The sequence below is a fragment of the Sparus aurata genome, chromosome 19, assembly GCF_900880675.1.
Source record: "Sparus aurata chromosome 19, fSpaAur1.1, whole genome shotgun sequence".
NCBI lineage: Eukaryota > Metazoa > Chordata > Actinopteri > Spariformes > Sparidae > Sparus > Sparus aurata.
Genome location: NC_044205.1, coordinates 23,365,206 through 23,386,773, shown reverse-complemented (window position 1 = coordinate 23,386,773; position 21,568 = coordinate 23,365,206). Strand labels below are relative to the sequence as shown.

At 39.8% G+C, this 21,568-nt stretch overlaps 2 protein-coding genes across 6 annotated transcripts; one reads left to right on the top strand and one right to left on the bottom strand.

Moving 5' to 3' along the window:
* The first annotated feature begins 777 nt into the window (after positions 1 to 777).
* acbd5a (acyl-CoA binding domain containing 5a) lies at positions 778 to 9,850 on the top strand. Of its 4 annotated transcripts, none has more exons than XM_030398638.1 (14): positions 778 to 889; positions 1,170 to 1,298; positions 2,397 to 2,517; positions 3,187 to 3,259; positions 4,516 to 4,633; positions 4,755 to 4,787; positions 5,045 to 5,287; positions 5,479 to 5,646; positions 5,949 to 6,043; positions 6,133 to 6,358; positions 6,472 to 6,674; positions 7,348 to 7,407; positions 7,516 to 7,625; positions 8,473 to 9,850. In XM_030398638.1, the coding sequence occupies exons 2-14, from the start codon at positions 1,202 to 1,204 to the stop codon at positions 8,483 to 8,485; spliced, it is 1,560 nt and encodes a 519-aa protein (XP_030254498.1). In that variant the 5' UTR covers positions 778 to 889; positions 1,170 to 1,201; the 3' UTR covers positions 8,486 to 9,850. The 4 variants fall into 4 exon arrangements, with proteins under 4 accessions (XP_030254498.1, XP_030254496.1, XP_030254500.1 ...); XM_030398636.1 differs by having other exon boundaries at positions 5,476 to 5,646; XM_030398640.1 differs by lacking the exon at positions 4,755 to 4,787.
* Positions 9,851 to 12,028: 2,178 nt separating this feature from the next.
* Positions 12,029 to 21,281, bottom strand: mastl (microtubule associated serine/threonine kinase-like). 2 transcript variants are annotated; one of them, XM_030397536.1, is made up of 13 exons: positions 20,949 to 21,281; positions 20,725 to 20,862; positions 20,491 to 20,630; positions 20,306 to 20,394; positions 20,099 to 20,205; positions 19,842 to 20,001; positions 19,509 to 19,660; positions 18,016 to 18,984; positions 17,570 to 17,711; positions 16,824 to 16,844; positions 15,829 to 15,942; positions 15,583 to 15,684; positions 12,029 to 12,966 (listed from the first exon to the last, which is right to left on the bottom strand). In XM_030397536.1, exons 1-13 carry the CDS (start codon positions 21,114 to 21,116, stop codon positions 12,809 to 12,811), a joined length of 2,460 nt encoding a protein of 819 aa, XP_030253396.1. In that variant the 5' UTR covers positions 21,117 to 21,281; the 3' UTR covers positions 12,029 to 12,808. The 2 variants fall into 2 exon arrangements, with proteins under 2 accessions (XP_030253396.1, XP_030253397.1); XM_030397537.1 differs by lacking the exon at positions 16,824 to 16,844.
* Positions 21,282 to 21,568: the final 287 nt, after the last annotated feature.

Sequence of the window (21,568 nt, the reverse complement as noted above, 5' to 3'; positions counted from 1 at the left end):
TAATCATGCCGTAGAACTATGGTTGATACTACCATACAGTAAAAGAAAAATCTAGATTCTCACTTGAAAAAAAATGTTTTTTGTTTTTTTTTTAAATAACAAAACTAATTTAAAACAACAATATACGGTAACAGAACACAATATAAATATTAACAGAGGGTGTGGAATCGTCAGTTAACAGTGAAAACTGCCCATCACAATATCCTCCAGGTGATGTATTTAAATGTTAACTGTGTTCAGGACAGCAACTCAAAACCCAAAAGATATTAAGCTAACTAACATATAAAACTAAGAAGCAACAGATCCTACTGTGACAACTGGATCTAGCTCATGTTGGCATGTTTCTTGAAAAAGTATTTCAAAATTAATCAACAAAATAACTGTCGATTTAGCCGACTGACTTTTAAAATAATGGACTGATGGCTGCGTTTGACTTGTCGTACTCGGAAATAAAGACCAAGTGAGAGCTCTTACTTTTCTTTCCCGTGTACCTATCAGTCTTCCAACTGAAGACAAAAAACATGGATCTACTGGAGCATGATGGGATGTGTAGTTCAACAGTAAACTCTAAATATGTACATGCGCGTCATGAATGCGGGATGGCACTAAAATACTATAACATTACATGTGTTACATTTCACCTGTAAAAACGTTTCTGATATATTCAGCAGACATTTTGATTTTTCTGTAAAAGCCGCTTTCAGGTCCTGAAACTACATTTCCACTTAAGACGCGGAGGATTATGGCGCTTGTAGTACGTGTTGATAAACGAAAGAAGACTACAACTCCCAGTGTGCACGTCTGCCTGGCTTTATATCGTTCATGGCGTCTGGTCGAGGGCTAAAGACGGGTCGCCTTCGCATAAACAGATAAGCCGTTGACTTTAACGGTAAGTGTCATCGCTTTTGGGCTTTCCCGTCGACAGTTTGGAAGTGTAGGTTGTATTTAGCACAAATATCGAGGTAGTTAGAAGAGTGTCGCATATTAAATATGTGTCCTACATACACAAACGACCAGCCTCCTCCTACTGGTGGTAATAACACACTGTAGCTACAGTATCTGACAAGTTTAGCTAGTCGCGGCTAGCTTAAATGCTATTATAGAAATTAGCTTTTAACATGTCTTTGTCAGCGCTTCTCGTATTGCAGTGGTGTGTTTACTGCCTGCAGGTTTTGTGTTGACTGCCTCGGTGTGTGTCACGATGGAGGTGGACAGAGTTAAGGTGGAGGATGAGAGCCGTCTGATCCAGCTGAGGTTTGATGCCGCTGTCAAAGTCATCAAGAGTTTACCTCCTGATGGTGAGTGGTCTGCAACTGGCACTGAGGCCAGTTCACTGCAATGGCTTTAGCAGACAGGTATCAGACTTAGGCAGGTGCAGTGCAACAGCTTGGTCTGCGCTGGATCTTGCGCGATTTAAAAGGCTTAACCCACTTTACTAGCTGTGCACAGACCCTTGTCTCCCTGCCAGTTATCTTAATGCACTATCACAAGAGTCACTCTTGAAAATCTGTGTTGTCTCATGTGCATTCACAGATATGATAAGAAAAGTGGGTAACACTCATTTTACTGTTGCAGGAATTGTCATGCTAAGTAGGTGGTAATTAAAAAGTAGTGTATTTGAAACTATTGTCATTGTCCAACAGCTCCCTATTGTCTAATAAGCAGCTAATAGATGATAATTTATTTAATAGATTTCTTGGAAACTTCCAGCGAGGTTCTGTCCAACTTCCTGTTAACAGGCCATTACATCAAAGTGAATTGTTGAAGCTTAATTTCCATACTTCGTACTACTAGTTTATATAATTTAAGCAGATCAGTCCAACTTGGGAGCAGTTTTCCTGAATGTCACTTTTAATAGGTAGCCACCATAAATTGCTAATTACCCACAGGTACAACTTCATTAACAAGAATCAAATTACTTAGTTATTTAGTTAGTGAGAGGGACAGAGAAAGACAAAGCGAAAGCCTAAGTTTTAGTTTCTGAATTGCTGAGTGCTGTCAGTGGTTAAAGGATTTACTTCAGTACTGCTGACCTGCAAAAGTTGGACAGAAAGTAGTTTGAAATGAAGCTGCAAAAACAAAGTTCAGTTTTGTGGACTGCTGAGAGAAAGTTAGACATAATCCAGTTGGAAGTTTTGAAGAAATGAGCAGCTATTTCTTAAATTGTTATCGGAAAAGTGCAGAATGTTATTATTAAATAATATTGGGGTAATTTTCACAACATTTTTAGGTAATAATTGTGGACATTTTGAAGAAAATTAAATATGGTGCTTGGTAATTACCACCTACTGACAATTACATTTCTGGACCTTTAAAATGATTTCACCAGGAAGTAGTTAGTTAACAGTCAATTTGCGCATTTTCAGCTTTCGTAATCATAGTTTTATTTCCCTCAGGTCCCTTTCAGCCGTCCAATGACATGATGCTCAAGTTCTACAGTTACTATAAACAAGCCACTGTGGGAGCTTGCAATATACCCCGACCTGGTTTCTGGGATGCAGTTGGCAAAGCAAAATGGTAATGACAAAACTAAATTTCCACTCCGTTAATATATTTGTATTTTGTCTTGAATGCAGACAGGATTTCTACACTAGTTCGTCCTTTATAAGGACAAAAGTTGAAATTGAATTGCCCCATTTATTCTGTTTGTTTCTCATATTTGAGAGGCGCATAAACTCCACAGTCTTCAAGGACATTCATTACATTTAATGTTTAATCATCCAGTGAAACATTGTTTGACTGGTGCGTGTTGCTCAACATGTTGCTTTTTGCCCACTTGGACCTCGCAGTGATAAACTCCAAGTAGAAATTCTCTTCACTCTTCTCCCTCTGTTTAGTCTCAAGGTGTGTAAGCTAATCTCTGGACCCGACATGGAATGTAACCTCTTACCCACTAGCTTGGACAGTTTCCCCCATGGTCCCCTTACATTAGCAGGGGGGTTGCAACACATGTAGTTTAGTCAGAGCTCTGGTTACAAATGAATAGTTAAGTTTCAGCGTTTGACCCACTGTCAACAAAGAACACGCTGACCGCACATAAACTGTCCTTACTGACAGAAAAAAACAGGGACAAGTGTTCCAAATGAATCTCGATGATTTCGACTTTTTGCAATAAACAAGTTGGATTTTTTTCTTGATTAGGTGATATCATAATTAAGCAAGATTATGTTTGATTTAATTCTTCAGGGATGCATGGAATTCCCTTGGAGATATGCCAAAAGAAGAAGCAATGGCCGCCTATGTTGATGAAATGAAGCTGGTATGTTTCTCCATTCTCCAAAAGTTACTTTGACAGCAGATAATGATAATATTATTATGTTGCACAGTAAGAGTTTTATTATATGGTAGGGCTGTGCAATGTGACCAAAATTTCATATCCTGTTATAGGACATTTCATATACAGTTTAGGGTTGCTGAGATATATTGGTTCAAGGTGGCATAAACTCACTTATATCATACAATGTTCGTCTGATAATCTACCTCATTGAAATTTACCATATTAGTGTAATTTAACAGAATGAATATTTCAAGTTTATATCGAGTATCGTGCCTGTCAGGTAATGATATTTTAGATAATGATAATAAAGTGTTGTTCCAACCAAAGAACCCTTCAGTTTTCTTTCCTTTAAGGGTCATTTTAACTGGTAATAACTAGTTATATTTTACTATAATACCATGAAACCATGAGATTTTTTGAGCTGGTTAACGTACATTTGCAAGAGGAATCCAGATAATGATACATATTACAATATAGCACATCATCTGTAAATGTTTTGAATGAATAGTTAAGAAATTGGCCTTTCCATACTGTCATTTTATATTATTACATTTTGAGTTACATTCTCAACCAATTAGATTTTTACTCATATTTGATTATTTTTCTCCTTTAATTTAAGAGAATTATACACATTTTCTATGAAACAACAAAATATTAAAATGTAATGTATGGATTATTTAAAGTTAGATAGAAACACTTTTTAGCTATACTTGCAAACAAAATAGATACAGGCTAAAATGTAAGTAAATGTCTAAAAATATTCAAACTAAACACTCGTGAAGAGTAGAATTGTAGCAGCAAACAAAATAAACATAGACCTTAATTAAATATTGGAATATATAATACCAAACACTTTATTTTCCTCTTTTTTTTTTCTTCTTCTTCTCCTAATTTTCTTGCGGAATGCAATCCAACTTCAAAGCTGCCTACACCCCCTGCTGAGCGTTTACATGCAGCGCTTGTTAGGTCAAATAAAGTGATTTGGTTACATATTATTGTCTCAGTTTATCAGTTGTAATTTCACTGATACAGACAAATAGAAGATGATATACATTTCCCAATATCAGATATATACCGAGCATTACTCAAATAAAAGCTACAAACATAGAAAAGATAGTGTCATACTGCACAGCCCTGTAATAAACAAATACTCTCAGTTTAAACCTTTCTCTGTTTCTCTAACTGTTTCTTACATCACTGTCATTGAGTTTGCATTTGCTGCTGTATCCGATGCGTAGATCCTGGAGGGGATGCCAATGACTGACGAGGTGGAGGAGCTCTTACGTGTCCTTGGCCCGTTCTACGAGCTGATAGAGGAGAAGAAAAAGATCTCACAGATATCAGACCTGAGCACAGGTGGGTTTTTATCAGCAGGTGTAACTCCTCCACCTCCACCTTTTAACTTTGCTTGTTGTTGATATCCTTAACAGCACGTGGAGCCTAATCTTTTATAATTTGCCTCTTATTTGATGCTCAGCCCGTTTGACAATGTTTGCTAAACAACTGGAAGGCAAGTATACGACTGTATAGATATGTGTTTCTGGTGGCATTGTTTAGAATTAGTTTGGTGTTGTAGCTTTTAGTGTCACGTATGCTTAATAAGTTGTACAGAACACCTGGCCTAGAACGCTTCAAGGTTTCTTTTTCTATCAGAATTAGACATTTTCATACTATATAAAAGCATTGTTTTAATGTAATCAAGAGATTACTATATACCTCGTTGATTCAAGTAAGCATTGTCTTTATTTTTTGTTACGTTGCACACAGGCTTTGGCACAGCGTTGAATTCAATGCAGTCAAAGGGCATCTCAAAGAGCATCATTAGAACGATGGAAATGAACGGCACTCTGGAGACTCGTCCCGCCAGGCTCAAATCAAAGGAGGTGAAGGAAAGGTCAGAGGAAGAGACACCAGAGGAGGAGGAGGAGGAAGATGAAGAAGAAGATGAGGAGGAGGAAGAAGAAGAAGAAGAAGAAGAAGAAGAAGTAGTAACAAGGGAGGTCAGAAAAGGTAATGAAATTCTCTCGTTTTGAAGAGGAAGAAGAGGACATGTTAGGAAAAGCATTTGAAGGGTTTCTTACAAAAGCTTGAACGTTTGGAAAACCCTTCATTAACTGTTACGTTTTCAAGGCTGGGAATATACTTAATTCTAATATACTAACAAATTTAACTTTTTCTTTGTTGTGATTTTATTCCAGCAGCTTCACAGCCAAAGAAGAAGGGCTCAGCCAGGAGGCAGAAAGCGCCCGTGTCCAATGGTAAAATGGCTAACGGGGGCACCCACCTGACCAATGGGAATCATTCCAGGGTCGTTCTGAACAGTGAGGACTCCCAGGAGGGTGAGCTTCTGCTCAACGGTCACCACACAGGTAAGGAACAGTGACTTTCTTGACGGTACATTGGGTCTGAAATGTTTCTAAATGGTTCAGCTCGCCCACTGCCTGTGCCCAATTAGCAGTGCACCATGTGATCACATAATCTGCCTAGCTTCATTCCTACAGCTGCGGCTGAAACTTAACACTTTACACATCAGCTGCTCCAGGAAGAGTTTTAATGGCTCTGTTGAAACGGAACACAAAGTTCTAAAGTACAGAATTAAGGGAATGCTGCCTTCCTTTATGTCACTGCAGTCTGAGCTTTTCTCTTTTTGTGTCCTTTGTACTGTTATCAGCTCCTGGTGTAGGTGCCCCCGGCCCCGGTCACCTGGCCAGCGACTCAGACAGCGAAGTCTACTGTGATTCTGTGGACCAGTTCGGCCAGGAAGAGGCAAGAAACCGTTTAAAACCCTCTATCTAAGATCAGGCGCCATAGCGCTTCCTCCATTATTGATTCATTGTAATGTGCTTCTTCTCCAGAGCTCAGAGCACAACCGCTCTATAGACGACCTGGATGAAGAGGAGAACCACGTCCTGCCTCCTCTAGAGGAGTCACAGGTGACGCAGGAGCTCCGGGAGGAAGTTCAGGGTCCACCGCAGGTCATCAGGTGTGGAGGGGAAGATGGAGAGAAAGGTGGAGGGACGACACAGAGACAGAGGCTGAATGCAGGAGCGCCGGACAGCTCTTTGGTCAGAAGAGGAAGAGGTGAGGTCATCCTGACAGGGCTTTTTTACTGCAGGAATCAAACAAGGAATTGAGAGATGTCAGTGTATGTATTGTGTGAACATGTTTTAATCATAAATAATCTGTGTTTAAAGGCTCGAGGTCTCCAGGCCTCGGCCCTGGATCTCTGGTGCCCATGCACGGTGGTGGCGATGGAGACGGGGGCCACTGGGGAGGAGCGGTGACACCCGGGGGGAGCCTGAACGAGCAGATCGTCGTGGCGTTGGCCCGATTGCAGGAGGACATGCAGAGCGTCCTGGAGAGGCTGCACACCTTAGAGGCTCTCACTGCTAGCCAGGTCAGACCAGCCTGTCCTCTCGTTCATCATTAACTTTAGAAAGATGAGCTACATGAAAGGAATAACGGTCCTAAAAGAGTTTAGTTAAGTTGATTATAAGAAAGAGGAACAAGAGATTCAGTTGGTTGAGTTCCAGTGCAAATAATTCAGATTATACTGTAGGTGTTTGTAAAAGATTGGTTAGAATCACAGAAAATCATGACCTGGTTTGAACGACTTTGGATGACTTTCTCTGTTTGAAAAACAAGTGAAACAGGATGGAAAGAAGATAGAGGGGTAAAAGTGCCAATCTATTTTTAGTGTTTGAATAAATGTTTGCTTTGTTGTAATAATTTACAAAGCAACATGGTAACATCCAATATAGTGAGTCAACATTATTTAATATCTAACCATGTGTTAATCTGACTGTGCTAGACGTTGTAACTTTAATACAGAGGAAGCTTATTTTTATATTTTTGAATTCCATCCACAGACTGTGACTAACACGTTGGTTAGACAGTAACACTGTGTAAGAATGAACACTGCTGGCTGTGACTTCAGAGTGGAGACGAGGCTTTTAGGACAGAAGATAAGGAGTTTGTACTTTGTGCTTTTGACTGAAACACTTCATGTTCACGGCGTTTACTTTGTCCTTTTGTGGACTTTTCTTTTTTTGATTTCTCGCCCTATGCAGGCAAGATCAATGTCTCTGTCTCCAACTTACGCACCACCTCCAGTGAATAAGAAGAGTCAGGTATAGTACTGTAGTGTGAACTTAAACCATTCAAACACATATTCGACCACTTTGATGTTTAATTTGAGATAATGCTTCTTTGACTTCTTCAATCTTCCACTTTCTTAGAAACCCTCCTGGTGGCCTTTCGACATTTCTCCGACCAGTTTGGCCTTTGCTGTGATATGGCCATTTGTGGTACAGTGGCTTATTCGCTTATACCTGCAGAGGAGGAGAAGGTACTCTTTCACAGCCAAATATCAACATATCTACCAGGGTTGTGTTCTGAAAGCTCAATTCTGACGCTACTCTGAAAATATAAATTAATAATACATATAGCAACTTCTTGGTTAGTCCAGCCTATGTCCACTTTAGCCATCACCCACTTGCGTTTTAAACTCTGCCTGTTCCAAACACGGAAAGCGATACAGTTTTTCGTTGGCTGGCCATTACTCCCAGTTAAAGAAGAAAAAAGAAACAAGCTTGATTTAAAAAATATATGAGATTTGAACAAAACAAAATCTAAATTATGTAATAAATAGTAAAAAATAAAGAATTCAGAATTTTGAGTCCAAAAAAAATTTTGAGACCCTGACCCTGGCCTTCGCCCATAGAGCCACTGGATTTGGCCCCAGTATCCCCGCTCCACCTTGAAAAGGGTGGTATAAAAAGCGGTAACATCACCCGCGACCCGCATGGATAAAGCGGAAGAGAACGAACGAACGAACGAACGAACGAACGAACGAACGAACGAACGAACGAACTTTTATTTTATCATAATTTTGAATTTCTATCCCATGAATCATTGTAAATAATTATGAATTATTGCTTTTAATTTCAACTTTTCTCATAATTATGACTTTTTCACGTCTTACAAAATCTCATAATTTCTGTATTTTTCTCTTTTTTTTCCTCATAATTTTGACAATTAGTTGAAAAAAAAAAAAAACATACCATGAGAATATATTTTTATCAAGGCTAAACTTTTCTCATTTGTTTGTCATGAACTGGCAGTAATGGTCTCTCATAACATACAGACAGTGGTGTTCTATCTCATCCTGAGTATATGTTCTCCTCCTTTTACAGACGAATCAACTGAACCTGCTCTCACCCAAACACCCACGGGCCTCGACGATGAAGAAGAGTCCTTTTAACGTCTTTGGCTTGGGTTGCTAATGGCTGTAACTCCCCTCCCTGCTTCGACCCACAGCCCAGTAATTTGCTTTTGCACTATGAAGAAGGCACCTAGAGTGACGAGCGAGAGGGCGATACCTCTCGAGTGTGTTGTACTGTGGACGTGGAATCAAATAGAAACATGAATGTATGGGCTCGCATATGCCTGTGATTATACAACCTTTTTAAAGCTGATACCACTGTACCGGAATCTTATTCTCTGTCCGATGGAGAGGGGGAAACTGTCGGGATGTCGCCAGTGTCCTTTTATGCCAACAATTACAATAGCTTCTCAATTTATTCCCATATCTAAGGCTTTGTTGCACAAAAAGTGGGCCCTATACTTTATCGTTTTGAGCATAATGCTTTAATTTCACAATTCACTGTCATTAGTTGCCCAGGCAATGCTGCTATGATAAAATGTTGTAATAACTGTAATAGTTTAGAGAGGAGAGTTGAATGTAAAATATATTCATGTGTGAGATTCTTTTAAATTCTGAGAATAAGTTAATATTTATTGCTTTTAGCGACGGTTACAGTGAAGGCATCGCAGGCAAGCTTTCAGCTGCGTTAAGTGAGAATTATGTTTAAGGTGACCGCTCAATGTTGTGTATAGGTTAGGCGAGGTTTCCTGTCACGTGTCCTACAGCATATCAATTTCAGTGCTTTACGTCCGAGTCTTTGTTGTTTATTCAAATAGAAGAAGTGCCTCAACATCACAAGGTACATTCATACTGTAGGTGGCATTATGATTTCTTAACATTCACATGTAGTAGCATAACCGTTCCAGTGCTGGACCAAATAATCATTAATCCTACTACCTAGTGAGCCATGAGGTGGTCAGCTGTCTGATGCATAACTCCTGTCACTGTCTGTGTTGTTTACGCGGTCACGTTTTTCTATATCATATAATTTTAATGTGTGATGTAACAATGTTTGTACGAATATTGTGGAAAGATTTTTGTGTGAATGATAGCAATCCTGAATTGTGTGCAACGCAGTGAGATCTATACAAAATTGCATACAATAGCTGTACAGTTGAGATTAAAATGCAGTATTTTAATTGCATTCCCATGAATTATTATTGTTAATATAGAATACTATATCATATTTACAAATGTTTGCATCTGCGATAGCACTAATCTTTCCAGAGCCATTATGTTTTAATAAAAAAATGAATAGGTTTAACTTTCTACTGAAATGTACTAAGGCTTTCTCACCCTCTCTGCCTGTGGATAGAGTGGTGTTTGCATGTGATAATCCAAGCCTAAAATAAAGTTTTCATAAATCATTTGTCACGATTATTTAACAGCTAAGGGCATCAGACACTTGAATTTAATGCTTTTAGGACATTTTCAAGACACTTTTTGACCAAATGAATAAATGATTGTTTGACAACACACAACTACATATGGTAATGCATTTATACATTTTGATATTTGTAGAGATTTTTATGACGAGTTAAATCTTTGGACATAATATTTCCATTTTTTTTTCTAAACTAGCTAGCTATCCGGCTGCTGGCTGGTATCAACCACCAACCTCTTCTGATTCTGTGCAACAAAGCAAATAATTACTCAAGATGTCAAACTCAACTTTGAACACGACCAATAATAGAACATTTGAAGGTTTACATTTCATTAAAATCTTAGGGTTGGGATATTTGTTATTAGTTACCAGACAAAAGCACAAAATAAAATTTGTTTCACGCTGTATTTCACCTTTTTCTCAGTGAACCAAATTTCAGAATCTCCCCTGATCAACAGTTCGCCAATAAGCCAGTACAAGTGTGTCAATTATTAAAAAGACAATGTTAGGCCCAGTGGTAGGTTTTAAGAGTTACATCACAGACGTGGTTTGACAAAAAGACCTTATAAAATGCATAAATGAAATAAGATCAAATATTTTAGGCAGTTAAGTCAAAATTAAGACTATTTACTGACTTTTACATTTGAATTTAAGAGTTTTTTTTTTACCTGAATTCACCTGATTGCAATGTTAAAGTAATGTAACTTGATTACGTTCCGTCAGTATTGGAGTAATAACAAAGACCAGAGAAATGAAATATCAATACATAAAGTAACCATTTTTAATCCTATTAAAATGTGTTTATCTGTGTTGGTGCTATTAATATTGATTTTACTTTTATATTAGCCTTTCTTGACGAGCAGATTTGGAGATTTGGATGCACTAAAGGACCCCGCGCTGGGAATCCCGCCCACAGATTTTCTGAGAATGCAGGTGGTGCGTGCCAAAAGGGGCGCTCTCGATCGTTTCCCGCGTGAAGTTAGTGCATTTCCCTCCAAAACTTTTAGATGTGTATATTAGTGGCTGACGAATCTTCACTCTGGTCAGAGCGGCTCAAGGACATGAACACAACAGTTATTACCAACAAATCTCACATAATAAACCCAGGTGATGTTCCTTCATATATCAGCAAGCTCCACATAATAACTACCTTTATGCCTTGTCAAAGCCCAGTAAATTCTACATATGTGCTGGTTAATAGGGAGCCAGCTTCCCTCTCATGTCCAGTAAGAAATCCTGTTTAGTGACTGGGAAAAAAGACCTGATGTACAAAGTGTGACATCATTGAAGCTTCTGGCCTGAGACTGACGTGGAAGCAGCAGCAGGGTTGTTGCTTGGGGTCCGGAGGTTTTACTGGGATCAGTTGATGCAGTTTTCCTTAGAAGGATCACTGTGCAACCTCCCAGGCCTGTAGCTTAGGGGAGAATCATCCGACTGGTCATAAAGTGAGGCGTATCTTTGCTGATGGACCCGTTCCCAACAGGTTCTCTAAGCCAAGGTTCGCTTTCTGTTTCGGCCAGCTTAAGGACACAAACAAGAGCAGGGATAGTTGAGAATAAGCTGCCGATGTAAACAAGAAATGTTGGAAATGTTGTTTAAATATGTATGATTATAGCCTGACCAGAACTGTACTTTTGAGGCTAATACCAATATTGAGATTTGTTTGTTTATAGCAGCCATTAGTACATTTTTTTAAACATTAGTTTTGATACAAATACCTTAGATTTTATCCAGGCTAGTAGCAGGACTATGAATGGCAATGTTAGTCCGTCAGCTGGTCGAGTGTCCCTTTTTTCCACAAATCCACCGGGCAACCGTAGCTGTTAACGGGCAAACAGCTAGCATGGCCCTTTTAAAGATGCAGATACCAAAAGCTCGCATTTACATACACTTTATTTGTTGTACATTTTTTGAAAGCCATGATAAACCTTTGGACATAGCCAGGGTATTTCCAGTCATTGGTAATTAATGTTAGCTAGCTGTACCGTAACGTTAGTATAAGCGGTAGCAGTCTTCTCGTCTAATTCTCTGTAACAAAGCAATTCATTTCTCAAAATGTCCAAACTATTCTTTAAACACGCACACATTTTTTTACACTTGTCTAGATTTCGTGGTTGACATGTTTGATAACTTGTCGGAAAGAAATAAGCCACAAAGTACATCATGTTACAAACAGATTTTATTTGTATTTTTCCATTTTTATAGGGTGAACAAGATAAAAATTCACAAGTATAACGAAAGCCAAGTGAATTTATCTAAAAGAAAAGACTAGTGTGTGGAATACAGAGATGTCACATCAAAATTACCAATACAAATAACATAAAAGCAGCAAAAGAAACAGTCCTGTTAGAGCACAGAGTACCCAGCCAAGTCTTAAAACAACAACATTAACACGATTTACATATAAAATACATTATTGGTGAATATATTAGCATGTTTCTCTTCAGCAGTGTTGAACCCCTCATGGAGAAATTGAGGAGGACCCGCCCACCCAGTCCGCTAACAACAGGGGAACATCAACAGTGCAGCAGGCTGTAGGTGCCCCGTTCACATCAATTTACATACATATTTATTTTGTGTTTGATCAATATAACACTATACCAACACAGAAACCAAAGCCTATTATAAGCATCTACTAGTATTTTGCTAGTAGAAGACATTTAAGAGACCTACAACTGAACGCGATAATACTAAGTTTTAAAAGAAGTTGCTAAACGATGCAAAACTAATGAAAGTGAGCAGTCAAGAGATTCAGCTTTTTTCTTCTGACTAGTGATTGCACATAGGTAAAATGTTGTTTTTTACATAACAACTGTAAACATTTAATCATCATTACTGTGTATTCATTTATTGAACGGATCCGATTTTTTCCAAGTGTTTCAAAATGGAAGTAAGTGATTCATCGACAGCCAAACGTGGTCGACTGCTGCTGTTCGTAACTCTACAGACTGAAGCCTGACACGGCGATGTGCTGAGCGTTGTTTCTCGCCTCAAAGTATGAGGTGTCGGTTTCGTCCTCCGGCTGAGGAATGAAAGGCATCGGCTGGTTCTGCAGGTTGTCCCAGTCCAAGCCCTCGAACAGGGGATGACGCTTGAGCTCTGGTGGATGGTGAGACAAAAATGATCAGAGTGCAACTCCCCCATTTAATTCATCAGGTGTTCTGCAATAACATTTAATGCCAACCAGAATGTCCCTGATTGCAGCTACTTAAAAAATCCTTGATCCTTGATTTCTAAACAGACATTTGAGCAAAACTGTCATACATCATTTAAGAATTTAATTTTGTTGCAGCAGTATATGATTCAGGGTTCGTACACATTTTTCAAGGTCAAATTCAAGCACTTTTCAAGCACTTTTAAGGGTCATTTTTAAGATTTTCCAGCACCTTACTGCTGGGGTAAAATACGCATCTAAAGGAATATATATACTTGTGATTTTTTTCTTCACTATTTATCACAATTATGTACATTGTATTATGCTGTAAACATCTAAAATTATATTCTATAATAGCAAAAACTTCAGAAATTAATTATCCAGTCTGATCCCAATTTTGTAAAAGACACAGAGTTATAATGTTAATCACTTTCAAGCACTTAAACTAAAATCCAAGCACTTTTCAGACCTTGAAAACACAACACTGAAATTCAAGCACTTTCAAGGATTTCAAGCACCCGTACAAACCCTGATGATTTTGTACCATGGTATGCTCTAAAAATTGATGTTTATATCATATATAACAAGCTTCGACACACCTGAACACATCCTCACATTGTTTATACTAGATTGTTCCTTTTTTTAATTCTTCTCTCATGTGCCAAAATAACACACTTTTACAACCCCAGTGCTGTAAAATGACAATAAATGACTGTTTACCCTTCATGTGCATTTGCTTATCCATGGTATTAAATGCAATTCTAACAGAGTCAATCAGACTTAGCTAGATATTTAGTGAAATTATATTAAAAGGAACAGTGTTCAGTCCTTTAAGGGTCATTGTAACTCATGATAAGATTAATAATTATGTCATCGTATATGATGATAATGCGAAACAGTGACTGAGACCGTTATTTTATAGAAAAATTATCATGACATTGCAATAAAATGTGAGGCTGCTGCTTTTCGAGGAAGTTTCCAATGTTAAGTGTACTTGTACATATTACAGAAAAATGGGCTGGAGATGAAAAAAATACAAAAACAGCCGTTGATCGCTTGTTCTCCCTTAATGAACTTTATTAATCACTTTATCTGAGGACCAGCAGTGTTATACTAGGGGTGGTTAATCAGCCCAATTTCCCGATTCGATTCTATTCCGATTATTGAAGTCTCGATTCGATTTTCAATTATTAACGATTATTGATCTTCCATTTAACATCAGTCAGCTGCTGAATTATTTTACTTATCTTGGGAGTAACACCTCAAAGCACCTTCAATATTGTATAGTGTAACTGTAAAATCAAAATTATTATCTTTTAATTTGTTTTAAATGTAGTGTTTCACTGTTAAAAGAAAGCTGCCAAGCTCAGCAGCCGGACTCATGTTAGAAGCATTGTTGGTGACGAGAACCAGGGCGTGTTTCTCTATTCCCCACTCGTCTGCCGTTGCTTTGAGAAACTCACACATATTTGCGCTTGTGTGGCTATCATCCATAGCTTCCGTCTGAAGTACGTAGGACATTAGCTTCCATTAACTGCTGACATAATGAGCTGTAACGGTCACATATGAGACTGTAGCTCTGGATGTCCAGACATTGCAGGTTATTGCTACCCTGTGAGCAGAGTTGAGGGACACTTGCACGGAAAGCTTTGTCTCCTTGTAAAGATTTTGAATTGATTTAAGTGCGAAAAAGCTCCGGGATGGAATAACATATCTTGGCTCCAGACTGTCGACCATGTGGCGGAAGCCAGTAAGAGGAGGACTCCAGTTTGTATTACTATTTAAAAAAAAAAAAAAAAAAAAAAAATATTATTATTTTTTTTGGGGTAAATTTTTTTGGGAAATTTTATAATTGAATCATAATCGTCAATATTATAATCGCGATTAATCAATAATCGATTTTTTTCACCACCCCTATGTTATACATTTTGAAATTAATAAAAAAAGACAAATAAAGGGTTGTCCTTGTAGTGTATAAAAACTGAGCTGCAATACCATCACCCTATTTAGAAGTGATCAGCTGTTCTCTGTAAGGCCTAGGAAAGTACCCAGGAGGCCTGCATAGCAGAAAACTCTGGAGAAGGAATCCCCAAGAAGGCCACTAGAGTCACCATTGCTGTATATGGAAATTATAAATGCTATGTATAAAATAAACACAAGATGACTATTGCCACGTGACACCCAAGGCCCAGAGGAGGGAGGGGGCTGAGAGCAGGGTGTCTGGCTATCTTTTTAAGGCCTTATTTGGAAGGTATTACACCGGTATAATCTAAAAATGGAAGATAATCGAGGATAAGGGTATTGATCAGGCCCAAAGGAAGGAGGATCCAGTGGCGTGGAAACCCCCAGATCAGAATAGAATATAAGTTGGAGCATCAGACAGAGAGTTCAGTTCATCCCGGGAGAGCTCACTGCATGTATCCTGCTGTGTGAAATAAATATTTTTGACCTGAAGACCAGCTGTTTGATCCTTGATTTAGGACTCCACCTGTGAGTGTTTTATAGTTGATAAGTCAGATAATTGTAAACTTTAGACAAGTAGTTTGACACTACATCCTCACCCTTTAGGCCAGCTCTTTTGGTCATGTCCATGGTCAGGAGGATTTCAATCGCGTTTCTTGAGTTGACAGACAGTTCCTCCTCCTCCTCTGGCCAGGGAATATCTAAAGTTAAAGACAGTGGGTTAGTAAAAGAAGCCCGTCATTAACAGTATCAAGTCAACTAAAAACAGTCACACAGTCAATCTGTATTTGTAATATCTGTCAACCATATATTTTAGAGCGTCTTGTGGTTTAATCCGAACCCACCTCTGTTGAGAATATTCTGGAAGACCAGCTGAGGCGTCTCGTCGTTGAAAGGTGGAACACCTGTGAGGAACTCGAAAAGACACACGCCTAGCGCCCACCAGTCCACCATGAAGTCTGGACGGGGGGGCAGAGGAAAAAACAAAGTCACATTTCACGTCATACAGCTGCTGGCTTCAAAACCGTCTGATTACTGTTAGAGTGTGCACTAACTTTACTGCGGTGGCAGAAGCAAGGACCGAGTTAGACTGAAGATGGTGGGATTCAACTTTCACATTTCTTTAGAATTATTACGAACTGGTTTAACACACGTGGACTTTTTAACAATTGTGTCTGGCATTGTGGCTTTAAATAATTTTGCTTCTCAGTACCCGCAAGGATTTTTAAAATTACAATAATCATAACCATCTATTATGGAGCTGAGAAAAACCCATGACAGCCGATGAATACATACTGCCAAACAGGATCGCTCATGTCACAGGCCGACTGTTCGCGAATCTGAATGGCGGCAATCATGCTACGAATGGCATTGTGCAACTGACAGGAGATATTGCCCTCAGTGTGTTCAGATTTCAATGGCTAATAGCATGTCAGCCCAACAGGCTATTATTAGATCACATTTTGCATGTCAGTTGCTGAATGTCAGGAATAAAGCCAGTGCCAAAACACATAGACATGTGCCAGGGATACCCAAACAAGAACATCAGCCACAACATCTCTGATCCTCCACCTGTTAACAATGATATTAGGTTAATGTTAAAGAGATGATCCCATGTATTCATCCTTTGTAAATCACACATTTAAAAATGCCGTCCCCTTTCCTCTGATCAAGCCCCGAGTTCATTCACCAATCCAAGGGGAACAAACAGAACCAGAGGGGGAAAAGCGAGAATGGGGGGGGGGGGGGGGAGAATCAGCTCATTTCCTCTAGCGTATTAGCAGGCGGGGCGATCATGCAAGCTCACTTGCAAAAACAGCGACATCGTTATAAAACTTACCGTACTGAAAACTTCCTGAAACTAAAAGAGAATGCCTGTCACAAGGAGTGCCAAGACAACCATCCAGTGTCAATTTCATTAAGACTGTTTTGGGCGGAAATATTGAGTGCTGCAGGGAATTTTAGGGTCACCAAGATGTTAACATCGCCCTGGTTCCCTCGACAAGAGCCCAATGTGTTTTTTCTTCCCTGTGGATTTTGGATTATTGCAGAAAATAAATGTTTATGATACTTGCACACTTTGTTCAGCGAGATAATCATCACAATTGAACGACATCGCTTATGACTTTTGAGGCATAAACGCAATCGGCAGAAGTACAAAGTCCACCACCTCTACCCTATGCTATACGCACTTCACTATAGATAAATCGACATATTAGAAAGTCTGAGTTTTAGTGAATAGTTTAAAAGTAAAGCCGAGTTTCAAGAACTGGCCAGATGACTTTTAATGTCTTTTCAACCTCTGCAGTCTCATTTAGCCTTTCTGACCTTTTTTAACACATATTAAAGCTTAAAAATTCACGAGTGGGGTAATTACCGTGTTATAACATAGGACATAAAGGGAAAAAACCTTTTTAGCTCGTGTTTACCACAGATGGTACTTCAGGCTTCTAACCAGAAACTCATTGACTTCCAGCCGAGGTAACCGGACGTGCAACACTTCAAACTAATTTCTTGGTTTTAAGATCAGTTCCTGCAGCACTCAATGGTGTGTTTGCTGGGGATTTTTGAATTCCCTTTTCTTACCATGTGGTTTTCCCAGAAGAAGCTCTGGAGCCAAATAGTCAGGAGTTCCTAAAATGGGTGCACCCTCGGCGGGCAGCGCTCCCCGTCTGACGCTCTTTGGAGTCCTGAAGGGCGTGTGAGAGGTCGTCATGGGCTGAGGGGTCTGATGTGAGAGGGAAACAACAGGAAGTGAGAAAAATGGTTAAAACTGTATGACATGTTATCAGCTGCTCTTAAATGTCTCGACCAAAACCAAAGTGATGGACCCCGAACCACGCAGCCAATGTGGCTACAAAAGAAAATCCTCATTTTGCAGGTGGTGGCCTCAAAATGTCCAACCCTTGGAAAAACAAGGCTAAAAACAGTGTTCTTTCTTATAAAAAAATTTAAATCTGCGTGCACTATCTTCTTTGAATGACATCTTTGACTTTTTAACAAATATTGAATTAGCGAGCGTTCACACTTACCTGATTGAGAGAGCTGTTAGCGTTGGGTCTTTTCTGCACTGGTGTTAAAGTGCCGGACGCAGTGTGATAAGAGGCCGTCGTGGACATGTCCATAGCCTCGACGGACCCGATGCTAAGCCGGGACACCCGGGACATGCTGGAGCGGTTAATGGAGCTACAGTAGCTCCGGAAAGCTACGACATTCCGCGGCTTGAGGAACGAGGGCGACTGTTCAACGCTGGAGGCCAGATCAGGGAGCCGGTTAAAGAAGGAACACTGAGATTCACCTCTCCAACCAAAGTTACCAAGTTTGGGTGTTTCAGTAGAAACGGCGGAATTGTTTTTTGGGAGGAACTCGGGCGAGGCTAAATTCCTGCTTTTTGAACACTTGTTTGAGTTCAGAAATGCATGACTTTCAATAGTGAGAGACGTTTCGTGCATAGACCCGTCAGAGTCGAGACTCAAGCTCCTGCAAACGTCACTGTTCCCGTCGAGCGGTGATGTGAAGCTTGAATGCGACAAGTCTTTGGCTCCGTCTTCAAACACGTCCTCCGTCGGCTCCTCCAGTTCACAGAACAGACTCTTGGTCACAGCGATGGGGCTGGAGCGATTTGGGATCCGCTCCTCGGCTAACTCAATCCCCTCCGTGGAGGCAATGAAGTCACCTATTTGGATGGTCGAAAATGTTCCAGTCAGGCCAGTGTGAAACCTCGCAGTCTCCTCTGGAATCTCGTAGCACCTCTTGTAGCTTGCATTACTCTTCTTGGATTGGATCTCAAACGGATCTGGACTTCGCTCAACCTCACAAAACATTCTCTTTACAGAGGAGCCTGATGGACAAATATCATCTCGAGCTGGTTGGTTTGCTGGAGACTTTTTCCCTGTAAAATGGTCCAGGTTGCCGGTTTTGGTGGGCGCAGAGTTCTGTTCAGGCCTTTTGGGCGGAGGATGCTCCCTTCCCTTCTGCTCATTTGTATGCTCATTTTCTTTCTGAAGGACAAAGATAAAAGATAAAATAAATAAATATCAGCGCACAGAATGAACAGTGTTGGATCTGATGAATGCATTTTCAGTGAATCAGGAGGAAAGCTAGGGCTGGGTTTAAAAAAACAAAACAAAACAATTTTTTTCCATTCAAACATCATGCATCTTTTCAAATCCACAGGAAAAGACACATGATGTTTGAATGGGAAAATTGTTTTGTGACACTAAAATGTCTAAATAAAAGCAATTCGTATTCACAGATGATGATGATATTAAACGATCTAAATGAACATTATGGAGGAACAAAGTTTGTCAGGACACCCTAATGAAAAACACAACATATTCTAAAGATAACGCTTTATGTAAAAAATGCTTTTTCGTATGAGTATGAGAGAAAATTGACTCAATTTGCAGACACTGTGGATTCAGGATCAGTATTTATCAATCAATCTATATAAAACTAAGAACCTGAACATTAGAATATGCCACTTTTACTAAGTCATAAATTACATAGGTTTACAATCACGGACCTCCTCACACTCCCACAGCGGGCTGATGCCACCTTCAGTGTCGGTGGTGGCGCTGCCTGCACTCATCGTCTCAAACCTCTTCCTGGTCTTCAGCAGCCTGGGAGTCAGATTTTTAGCCAGCTTATGAGGACTGAACACAGTGTTGGTCGGCCCTGTGGAGACAGAACAGATAAGCCAACACTGTATGTGTATTTGAAACACATTTTCACTGCCTAATCTCACCAGAAAGTTAAATCATGCACCCGCCTCAGGCCTTGCATAACCAGTCATTCCACAATGTTAATGAATGAAAAACAAATGAACCCTGTCTCTTGGATATCTGCCATGACCTACCCATTTTCCAAGGGTAGCGAGTCGGAGAGTACGCCCGATCTTTCGTCTTCATCAGAGGAGAACCGAGAGAGTTATTCTTCTGTCTTATTTTGCCACAGGACATGGGGCTGGACACGGCAGATGTGCTGCAGTGACGCTTGCCCTCTGGTGCAGGCGTGTTCTGTGTCAAAAGTAATCAAAGTAAGAAGAGTCAGAATGCACGACGCGTGAAAGTGAATAGGAAACCTCTCCATGTGAAACTACACAAAGTCACTCACAAATCCAAGGGAGCTGATTAAGGAGAGAACTTGACCCGGGGTGCGGAAGTAATCTTTATTTGGTTTCACCAAAGATGGAGTAGTGAGGATATCCATAAGACTCAGCTCTGAGAGAGAGAGAGAACGGAGATAAAATAGGGGAAATATTACTCATGTTACTAGTAGTGATGGTCACAATGAGTTCAATGACAGACTGACAGTTCATACCTCTGTCGAGCTTCACTTTAGAAAGGCCGAAGTCTGTGAGTTTGATGTGACCTTCGTTGGATATAAGCATGTTGTCCGGCTTCAAGTCCCTAAAAAGTTAGAATTTAGGTAAATGCATGGTCATCAGGCTAATTAACTAGGATTATACTCATTTAAACACACTTGAAGAATAAGTTTAAAAGTACCTGTGGATTATACCATGACGATGGAGGTAGTCCAAAGCCAGTGCAACCTCTGAAATGTATTTCACAGACATATCCTGGTCGAAATATCCATAGATGTGAAGCAGAGATTTGACATCTCCGCCAATGAGGTATTCCATCACCTGCAAGCACCATACAAATCAAAATCTAACAACAGCTGAACATGTAATAACTTCACAAAGTAGTTACTGTAAATTAACTGCCAATAAATGTTACCAGATAGATTTTGGTGGCTGTCTGAAGGGAGTAAAACAGGTGAACCACGAAGGGGCTTTTGCTCAGAGCAAGTGCATCTCTCTCCGCCTTCATCTGGCCCGTCATGTTTTTATCAACCATGTCTGCCTTCTTCATCACCTGAAGATTAAAAAAAATGCATAATTTAAAAACTTAAATATGTCGTATTTGTTCATTCATAGTCGTGAGAAACCAAATCGACTCACCTTAATGGCATATAATCGCGCATTACACTTCTTCCGTGCAAGGTAGACCTTGCCGAAAGCACCGCGGCTGACAGGCTTCAAAACGGTGAAATCCTCGATGGAGGGCGGTTTAGGAACATCCACCGATTTTTCATTCGCTCCGGATTTGTGCTTTTCATCCGCGTCCATGTTGTTAGCTAGTTTTCAAAAGAGGTACTGGGTTGTGTCTGTAACAGCCAGCTCACTCGGAGTAAACACTTGCATGTTAAAACAATAATCTCGGGTTTGTTTTGAAATTTTGAATTCTACTGCTCCTTCGCGGGGTCCGCTGTCGTTAAGCTTAGCTGCCCAAGTAAGTGCCTGAGTGAAAAGCGTAAATTATCCTCAAAGTACGCTGAAATTAAGCATTAGTTGATAATTTCAGGTGTAAAATAACCAAGTGTTTTATCTTCTGTTAAAATAAGACATGTTATAGAACGACTTTTATATTTTCGATATTGTTATTTTTTGTCAGGCGGTCAGGAACCGACATGGAAGTCAATATTGAGATTGAGGAGTCACGTGCTGATTTGGGTTGATCTGGGCGGGGTCTGAGCCGGTCGGCCATGATGGTAGGAGACGCTATCGGTTGTCAGGGGCAA